Source organism: Amphibalanus amphitrite, unplaced genomic scaffold (assembly GCF_019059575.1).
Source record: "Amphibalanus amphitrite isolate SeventyFive unplaced genomic scaffold, NRLGWU_Aamphi_draft 001431F_arrow, whole genome shotgun sequence".
Lineage (NCBI taxonomy): Eukaryota > Metazoa > Arthropoda > Thecostraca > Balanomorpha > Balanidae > Amphibalanus > Amphibalanus amphitrite.
The window spans coordinates 46,224-56,496 of record NW_024882924.1 but is presented as its reverse complement, the minus strand read 5'-3'; the positions used below and the strand labels follow the sequence as shown (position 1 = coordinate 56,496).

General features: G+C 50.4%; 1 protein-coding gene across 4 annotated transcripts in view; it reads left to right on the top strand.

Annotated features, from left to right (window-relative positions):
- The window catches only part of LOC122373017 (SPARC-related modular calcium-binding protein 1-like), a 44,646-nt gene continuing 34,373 nt past the window's right edge, over window positions 1-10,273 (top strand). For 2 of the 4 annotated variants that reach the window (XM_043350735.1, XM_043350734.1), the window contains exon 1: window positions 39-770. In XM_043350735.1, the coding sequence (XP_043206670.1) occupies window positions 654-770 (117 nt within the window). In that variant the 5' untranslated portion in view covers window positions 39-653. Of the gene's footprint in view, window positions 771-10,273 lie in introns of all 4 variants that reach the window. The other 2 variants (XM_043350736.1, XM_043350737.1) reach the window with 2 other exon arrangements.

The window sequence follows — 10,273 nt, the reverse complement described above, 5'->3', positions numbered from 1 at the left end:
GCTCGCGCTCGCGCTGCCGGCCAGGTGGCTCGCCGGGCGCCCCCGCCTCGGTGTCGGTCGGCCGGCGCCCAGTGGTCAGTCGGTCGAGTGGCGCCCTGCCGCCGGTAGTGGCACCCGCAGCCGAGCACCCGCGCCCGTCAGTCAGTCTCAGTGCACGCCGCTGGCTGCCCACCCTCGGACGCTCGCGCTCTCGGACTCAGTCGGGCGAGGGCAGCGCGAGCGGTTGGTCGCGGAGGTGGCGCTCGCTCAACTCGTGGCGACCGGAGACTTCTTGAGCAGACGTGGACGTGACTTGGTCGCGACTTGCGCGCGGCCGCGGCCGTGACTTTGCCGCGGACTTGGACGTGAGTTTGCCGCGGATGTGGACGTGAATTTGCCACGGACTTGGACGTGAGTTTGCCGTGGACGTGATCGCCATCTGCGGCCCCATTATTGAGGATTTACTGCTGCTGTCGCCGTTGCTACCCAGCCGGAGCTGCAGCCACCCACTGACCGCCGATAGTTCTCGGACCCTCAGACGGGCCACTGTATCGGCTCTGTGCCGATCTTCTCTCCAGTTTGGTGACTCGTGGCGCCTCTCGCTGTCGCCTCGGCAGAGAGCTGGGACTTCCGACACCTGCTCGGGTCATTGAGGACCCAGTCCGGTGACCAGTATGAGACCCAGAGGGACGCACTCGGCGGGCGCGCGCCGCCGCTGTGGGATGACCATGCCGGCAGTGATGTTGGTGACAATGGTGGCGATTCTTCGAGTGGCTTCAGCGGCCCCGCAGGTGAGTCTTACCAGTTATCACCTGACAATCTTCTCTCTCTCTCTCTCTCTCTCTCTCTCTCTCTCTCTCTCTCTCTCTCTCTCTCTCTCTCTCTCTCTCTCTCTCTCTCTCTCTCTCTCTCTCTCTCTCTCTCTCTCTCTCTCTCTCTCTCTCTCTCTCTCCATCTGTCTCTCTCCTCTCTATTCTACCTGACTCTTTACTCCGAGAAAATACTCACACCGATACATCCGATGCCCGTATAAACTGCGAAGAACAAACAACATCATTCTGCCGACTTATGCTGATCAGTGAACGTCACTATTCCGTGCGTATTCAGCAATCAGCATGTTCCTCACTACTAGTCCTCGCATGCATGCCATGTCGCCCTTTCATAATATAATTAGCATTTATTCCACAATGCAAACTGTGCACAAGCTCTCCAGCAAGCTGGAAAGCGCGCTGGTGACGATAGTTTTGTTTTCTTCTACCACGTCTCCCCGAATAATTTGCTCAATACTCGTGGTAAGCGGAATAGGTCTGTCCACAAAAAAAAAATGGTTAAAAAACCGTACAGCACCTCGGCAGCAGCTACAGACAAATGCAGCGCCGCATGTATACCGACATCAATAAATTGGAGCACAGCAACCTCTCATGGGCTTGGAAACAATGCAACCGAATATCCGTCGACGACTAAGTACTAAAAATGCCGACTATGGTTCTCATATTTCTTTCATTTTCAGTTTTCGCATTTGCATTGCATTCACATTCGACTTTGAATTAGTGTCGGAAAGTGTTCTCAATCAGATTTTTAGCTCGGATAGGCTTAAAAAGGTGATATTTGTGGCCGGCCAGCATTTTCGCTCCAGCTGTGCCTGAACGTGTAATCTGGCTGGTGAGCGTTGCTAGTTTATTGTTAGGTTTTGCTTTTGGAAACTGCAGAAGCATTTTACTGCATCGACGACGGTATATTGGTGTGACGACGCAGCGACTTTCATAGAAAAAAAAAACGCAATAATTAGCTTAGCAAACCTAGCAGTTTTACTAAACGTAGCAATTGCTTATCTTTATTTCTTTCATGCTTCAACGTTCAATTGCTAAATTCTGTAGATACGCGATATTGAACCACATTGGCTCAATGCTCTGACGCGCGGTTTAGGGTGGAGTGGAGTATGCGTCTGAACATGCCTTTTGCGCCAGCTCACGCACTACATATACGCGCCATGAACGATGTGCTTTATTGCCACAATTTATTGATCTATGTTGCATGTTAAACATAGCAAATGTTCCTACGGCCAGGCATTCCTTAAACTTTCACTTGTACCCATCTCGAAGGAGCACATCCACGGCACAAAGGCTCGGATCGCTTAGAGGCCGGGCCTGGTCAGTCTTGTCCTGTTCTGGACGGTGACAAAAAGCATCCATGCATGTCTCTCTGACACCATGTTTACATAGATGTCGGTAGAAGAATCGATTGAAGTAATGTGTTATAAACATTGTTATCGTGGCATTCGGTCTCGTGACACAATTATCGTGCCAAACAAGACTGAATTCGGAAAATTCACGGGTCGTGGAGATCCTTTCCACCACACCAATTAAGACATTGACCATGCTAAGTGTGGGAAAGGTTGCATGGGGAAAGAGTTGATATAATATTACATTTGAATTAAGTACTCACTACCCTTCATTTTCCCGTTTGCTCTTAGGTATGAAAAACGTAAAACTATTCCACATTGCTATTTCCGATTTAAATATTTGTATAAGAGAGCAGAAGCTGTTCCAATCCACCTCGGGTGAAGGGTAGTTGTAACATCTCCGGAAGACATGGCATGGTCAATGGTGAAGAACCTAATAGATAGGTGAAGGGAAAGCTGCATGACTAACATATCAGTTTGATTGCGACGCTTTCTGGCTGTCACATGAACTAGTTGTCTCATTTAATATTCTCGCTTCATGTGCATTTTCATAATATCTTTGGTTGTGAGATTCGATCGCCCCATTTTGTTAGCGATGGAATGTTTCGTCGCTGCGGTGAGAGAATTCAGCCAACCGCCGCCGTCGTGGCATGGCCTTGGCGGTCGCTGGATATCCTAACAGATATTCAGCTAAACGTCTGACAGCAAAGAAATGCATTTAGTAGCACTGGACAGCAAGATTTATTTAATCCCTCTGATGTACAGGCGCCAGCCTCTTTAACTCGCCGGGTAATAAAACGTTTACTTTGCAGAGAGGTTCAAGGAGGGCAAGAACGTCGGTCTCTTTTGAAAACAGTTCTCGTGAAAGAGCACACATGCTACCAGTTCCAATTTCGGATCTGCTCCTTTCACAGGACTTAAAAGCATGATGTGATTATAATGTATTAGACAAGTAGCTGGAACGGGCGGCTAGACATTACAAACAATCCAGAGAGCGGGCAGCTTCTAATGACATTCTTCGAATGCCGCCACCTGCGAACGTCCCAGGCTGAGCTCTGGTCCGTTAGTCCGAACTAAGTCCCCGGGCACTGAGAGCTACATGGTTCGCATTCTCAACCCGCTAAGTCAGCCGTACCTACACATCACCTTCCAAGAGACATAGCTTGAATTTCAGGGTGTTTGATCTAGAGTGTAAATACTAATTTGATGCTTCTTTTCAAGCTGTTTGTCTTAAAGCGTACCATTTCTAACACTTCTCGATCTTTTGAGAGCATTAGAAATCCAATCTTTCATCGCTGACCGATGTTTGTCAAAGCAATCAGTCGACAGCACTGATATCTTTTTAAAACTTGTTTATTTGACGAGATGTATTACAACTAGAAGACGAATTCGAAGAGACAAACTTGCAGTAGGTAACCATTACCTAATTGCTGACTGTGGCTGTATGAAAATTATGAACGTTTTAAAGGAAAAGGGTCACCTTTAACATGGGGTTTGAAACTGAGATGGCCATCTTGTAGCCCGTGTCCGAAAACCCCGAGGGTCCCATCTTACGGCCGATTTCGGCCTCCATTTGTAGGTATCGGCAATTTTAAAAGAAAATATGCCAGGAATGCGTCCTTATCCCAGGAATGCGTTCTTATCCTGTAATACAGCCACCCGCGGCGAGGCTTTGGTTTTTAACCAATCAGCTCCAACCAGCTCAGCTTTAACCAATCAGCTAATCTGACACAAGCCGACGAGACTGTCTTCTGAAGGCTGATTGGCTTGAGTGTGATGTCATCGCTATGACATCATACAAAAGATGCGGTAGAGAGTACAAACATAGTACCAATATGTTAAATAGTTTGACATACTTTTTTGCGAATTATGCACTTCTGGCACCAGATTTAAAAAGAACATGAAAAATAATAATGTCAAAATGAAAAGCAACGATATCTTCATATTTCACGAAGGTGGCACTTTTCCTTTAAGCAGGCATTTCTTCTTGCTACATCTTGCGCATGACTTCCTGGATCCGCCGGTTGATCTGCACGGCCCTTGTAAATACACTTCAATCTTTGGAACTTAACTAGGACCCTCCTGAGCCATTCACGTCTCGCAGCACTTCAGGGATGGCTGCTAAAAGTCCTGCCTCAAGGGGATGGTCCGTCGGCTCCGCTTGTGCAGAGTACCACTTGGGTTAGAAGGGGAGCCGGGGCGACCTTATTAGACAGAGGGGAGCCCCTGATCACCCAGTAAACTTATCAAACGCTGTGGGCTTTTGGAGCCCCCTGGAATGCATCTATCGTGCGGGATCAGCGGTATTGCTGTCGGCTAACTTTAGACGATTTTGCTTTAGCTCTGTGATCTATTGTCCCTGCCGGCCTGACGAGCATAAAACCGACAGATGAAACAGCTTACCCTAGTAAACTTACTGACAATGTCAATCAACAAATCGAGAACCATCCATAATTGAGTGATGTTCGAGGAAAGGATTACCTATGCAAAATGTCTCCGTTTTAAAAGACGGGCATTTCTTTCCTTTTTTATTTCGCGATGCTGCATTGCATTGCATAAGCACCTATTATTGAAACATTTTGCAGATATATTGTCTATCCAGTCCCAAAGTTGTATTTGATCGATATAAGCAGGCCAATATGATATACAAGAAAAACGCTTTTCCAAGACGTGCTTTACCTATAAGCTTCAGGTAAAAAAGAACTTCAGGTCTAGATAGACATAAGACAAGTCAAGTGAAACTTTGCACTAGAAAAATGGCTTTCTACGGATCAAAATTCCTCTTAATCCAATTGAGCTAGGCAAGGAAGATGATACGAATGCTGGTTGGTCCACCTTAGTAGGCCATATACCCTGAGTAGGTCTCCCATACCCTCACTATGTTGGAATACAGACCAACTTCCCTCGCCCCCCCCCCCCCCCACTCCGTTTTAATCCGGCGACCGCACCCCTCACGTCATTTGATAGATCAGATAATGAGGGAAGCATAAGATGAGCGGGTCTATGAAGTTCGCAATAACCTATATGCATATTTAGTCTTTCCTGCAGCTTTCAAAGGGCTGTGGGGAAAGTTAGGGCGGCATACAATCGAATACGTTAGCCACGTCGGGCATGTTTTTGCAACAATTGAAATGATAGATAAAATATTTATTTTGCAAGCTATTGAGTAGTGGAGAATCTATAAGCTGAAGTACCAAATCATTCCCCAAGGAAAAAATTCTGTTGCTGTATGTTTAAAATAATCAAATATTAAATCAACGCCAATTTGTGAGATTTCAATTTCTGTTGTTACACTATTGTCCAATTAACGGATATCTATAGGTGATTGATCTAGAGGCGGACATTTCGCAATTGCAGCTAGTGATCTCAAATACTACGCCCATATCTCAAATATCCTCGGGGGACCAGCCTAATCGTTGCCCCGGTACTGGAAACGGAACGAAGAGCACGGAATGCGAAACCGACCTAGAACGGGCCGGAACGAAATACCGTGCAACCGACATGCATTGACCATGCAAGATCCTCAACAGCGCGGTCTTCCATCAAAGAGTGGCCGCGCCTGAGCCACTCAGGCGTCCCCCGTAGCCGGCACCACCCCGTGCGGGCTCGTGTCCAGAACCTGTACCATTCCACTGACGCGGCGTCCTGGACTGCTCAGCAACTGCCGTGCCGGATCGAGAGGATCGAGTTTGAGAGTGCAGGCAATGTGTGATGAGAGCGTTCCGATGAGACGTTAGGCGGCAGTAACACTGATTACTGAATATAGTTGGGAAACTGTGCGGAACCGCGGAGTATCAATCGTCATATCACCATTGCCATTCAATTCCAAGTACTTACATCTTAACGATGTGTGTACGAAAAATAGCATATTGCACAAGGCTAGGATCCGTCACACGCACAGGGTGACAAAATTAGATCCTCAGATGACATAGGTGGACACTCCAACATAAGATGTCACAATGGGCCCTCTGGCACTGCCACTATATGTATAACACAGTTTGCTCTTCTCACGAGCATGGCTGGCGCCGCATGTCTCAAACAGAGGGTGACGCCGTGAGGGCCCCTCGCATACCCGCAGACATAGCCGGCGCCACGGCCGTCCGGTCCAAATCATCTGGGTTTGATTCGCGGCCTCATTAAAAGCGAGTCGACCATTTGCGCCGCCTGGAGCCCGTCTCATTGTAAATAGATGGACGGCGACGGCCGGCCGACTGGCGCCGGCGTCGTGGCGACGTGGCATTGTCTGTCCCCAGCTCCGACTGCTGCTGATAGCGAACGGTTAGTCAGCAGCTCGTGTCGTGCTCATCCCCTGCTGATCCCCTGCTGGTCTCCTGCTGGTTTCCCGCTGGTCTCCGTTGACTTTGCTAGTCTGGGGATCGGTGGAAATATCCGGTTGTTCTGTTGGTTTGTTGTTAGGGACCGGCTTGATGAGGCAATGACAATAATGAGGATATAGCTACTGACCCAGTTCATCGTCCAGCACTCATCGAAAGCCGTCTACCGTACACGGTGCGAGTACGACCTCAGTCCACCCGGCCACGCCGATTGCCGAACGCTGCACTGTCCGCCGTCCACACTCCACACATCACCGTCCGCCGTCCACTGCATCCACTGTCCACTCTAGCACCAGTCCACTAAACGCCATCCACAGTCCACCGATCCCATAACACCGTCCACTGCATTCACCGTCCACCGTATAACCACTAACCAATCAGCCGACCGCCGTTGCCAAGTGTCCATGGCCATCATTCAGGTAACACCAGAGCTCATTTGTCCAGCTCCACTCCCCGGCGCCCCTCTTGAGGCCACGAGCGGCTGTGCTCGTTTCTCTGGCCCCTGCATTCCATGACCTTCCGAGCCCTCCGAAGCATGGCCTCTGAGCCATACCAGATTGGCTAGGGAGATTTGCTCGTTGCAATGAACCCAGGTAGCTCCGAACTCGTTTTAAGTCAACCACGGTATCGTGTTGTACTGCATTGTTCCAAGAGTGGTCTGGGGTTACCGCGATTGTACCGAGCTGTACCTACTGCCAAAGAGCGCTTGTTCCTGATCATACCGCATAAAGCCCTTCCTTACTATAACGCATGAAGCTAGTTATACATACGACCGTAAACCGCGGTTTATGCGTGCGTATCTTCATACGCTGCGCTATATCTTGCTGTACCGCACTATGCCACCACACATTCCCAGGACGTACCGCAACCTCTGTACCTACACCCGGACGTACTCTTTACCCCGGTACCCGGACGTACCCCGTACCCCGGTGCCAATGACGCCCAGCGGGGACCGTTTTCTGACGCTCCATTGGGTACGAGCTGAAGGGACGATTTCACGCCAACACCGTGTCCAGTTGAAACGTGACGGCACGCCGCCGAGAGGGGAGTGTATCCGGTTGGCATCGGAGTTCATGGCGACGGTGTACCGGAAATAATCCAGGCACCTTCACTGGAGAGTCGGGAATTGCACACTGTTCGATATCTAATGGTCTGCTGAAGTCTGAACTGAGAATGCTGGTGCTAACTGGAGGTTCTCACTGTTACAGCTGGGACGTTAACCGAACGGGTTCACAAGTTTGCCAGATTGCTTCTCGCGGGCGGTCAGCTGAATGTCACCGGGATTTGTCCTGAAACGCTCGGTTCTTGGTCTGCTCCACTCTTTACCTGTACTGCCCTTCTCCGTTTCACTCCTCTACCTATCTCTTTTCCTCCCCAGTTTTGTCCATATAATCACGCTTGCTCGGCCATTTCATCCGTGCCCGATCCCGTTCCGTCACCATTTTGACGTGCATCCAAGCTCCATTTCACCCTCCGTCACTCAGTCTGACAATCCCTCAGTCCCTCCGTCCCTTCTTCCCTCTGGCCTCAGCCCCTCCACTTGCTCACTCCTTCCATCTCCTTCATCTATACCCTTCTCCGCCGGTCCCGGTCCATCTCTCCGTTCGATGACTGGCTGCTCGCCGTCTGTCGGTCGCCGTCGTCTCTCGACTCCACGCGCTCGGCGTCTCAGTGTCGCGTCACGCTCCTCCAATTAAGGTCGCCGCTACTGCTCGGCGACCGGACTACAGCCTGCAGGGCCGCCATGAATGCCATGCCGCGGGGCTGGCGTTCGTAGCCAATAGCGCAAATCGGCAGCGTGTGCACTGCGCTCCATGCTTGTAGCGGAAGTTTCATGGCTACTGATACCCTCAGGTCCTTCCACCGTGGCCGCCCGGTGTCAGGAGGTTTGTAAGAATGCTCTGAGGACGCTCGGTGCTCTCCTCGGGTCCCCGTACCCCTCGGAGCGCCAAGGACTGGTTCCTACCCACCCTGAGCACCGAGCACCACTCGGCGCCAATATCAGCTGACCGCCAACAGCCGCTGTAGAATGCAAAGCAGCCCCGCGCCCAACGCCCGGACACAATAGCTGGAACACTCTCAGAGACAGAGTATTTATAGGTGTCATAACTTAGCACTTGTTGCGGTAAGTGGGCATTCCGGCTGGCAATCTTGTAGCCGGCGTGGCGCGGAGCCCGCGGGCGGCGGCTAATTGTTGCACGGCGATGGCCGCAGGAGGGAACGCCGGCCGGTCCGTCACGTGCGGATTAGTACGGATACGGCAGTATATTCGGAGCCGCATTTATTAGTGCCCGATAGTGGGCCATAAACATTACATCACGAGCGAAACGTGACGTTATTAATAGGCAGCGTGCTGCCAAGCACATCTCAACTTGCACTCGTGATCGCACGATTTTCCTATATTTCGTTTATTTATCAGATTGGTTAATTTAATGACGTTAGGAAGAGGGGTGTAGCAAGGAAAGCACGTGCACCTCACCATTTAATCACTTGTCCTATGGTTGTCCACGAACAGGCGTCACTCGGGCACAGCTTAGCCGTTTCAACTCGGCACTCGGAGCATTGATTCAGACTGCTGAGCAAATACCGGCGCTGGGTGACGTGCGACCCCGACTGGACAACACGGCGCGAACAAATATACAGGGCGGCTGGCCGAATGACCGATGCGATCTGCGCCGCAGGGGGTCGCTCTCTGGACACGGAGGGCACGCACGTCGCACACACTGACACTGACACTCCCTCGTGGTCTGAACGGGAGCTGCGCCCCACGTTTCAGGATCACGTAAGCCCAAACTTCTCTCCTTTTGCATAACAGAAGAAAATTTGCTTGGGCAATGGCGGCAATGCGAAAATTTAAAGAATTATGCTTCGTAATTCTAACGTCTAATGGGTACACGAATGCACATCCTAATAACTAAATGCAATTCCTATGCAATTAGCGGTATGCGAAACATCTAACCATTGAATAATATATTTTGCGAATAGTTAGCCTTTGAAACCCATTTATAATCGTCTGGGTGCTCACTGTTTCAGTACCACAATCATGGTAAGCTTCCTTTCATCAGTTACCAGTAACCAAAGCCCCGTCTATTTGGCACCCGGCTGAGGCGCACGCCGCACACGGGGCGCACAGCGGCCGGCCGGCCTGCGCGGCGTTCCGAGCCGGGCGGATGACCGGTAGCCGGCAGAGTCGATTTACCAGTCTGCGTCCATTACACCATTATCGGCAGCTGTAAATCACCACCGACTCGCCCCGGGTGGTTGACAGATATAGAGACTAGCCCGCTCCCGCCGGCCTCGGCCCGAGCTGATGGATTATTTACGTTTTCGGTGCACTGCTCAACAAGGTCACTTGCATTGCTGCCAGAGATGTTCCTACGTCAATGTGCGAGTGGCCAGACACTGCAGAGGGGTGATAGTGTCAATCGAAGTGCTCTGAAGCATGTGTTAGTGTCTGTCTCGTGTTGGTATGCCGGGTAGATGATATCTTGCCGGAGATGGGACTTGTGATAGCGATGTTTAACGGAGGACTAGATGCCTATATTGGCTCTCATTTGCGTGTGCTTCCGCATTGCTCTGCGCGCATGCAACGCCGTTTGTGTGACGTAGGGTAAGGTGCCTAATTAGCGACCCTTTCCGATTTGCGACCTACCTCCCTACAGAAAAACTGGCAGGAGAAAACGGGGTAAAAACATCGTCAAAAGGTCAGCCATACTTTGGTTATCAAATTAAATTATTTTCCGGTCGTCGATGTTTCTGGTGGGACGTTTCAGGTGAG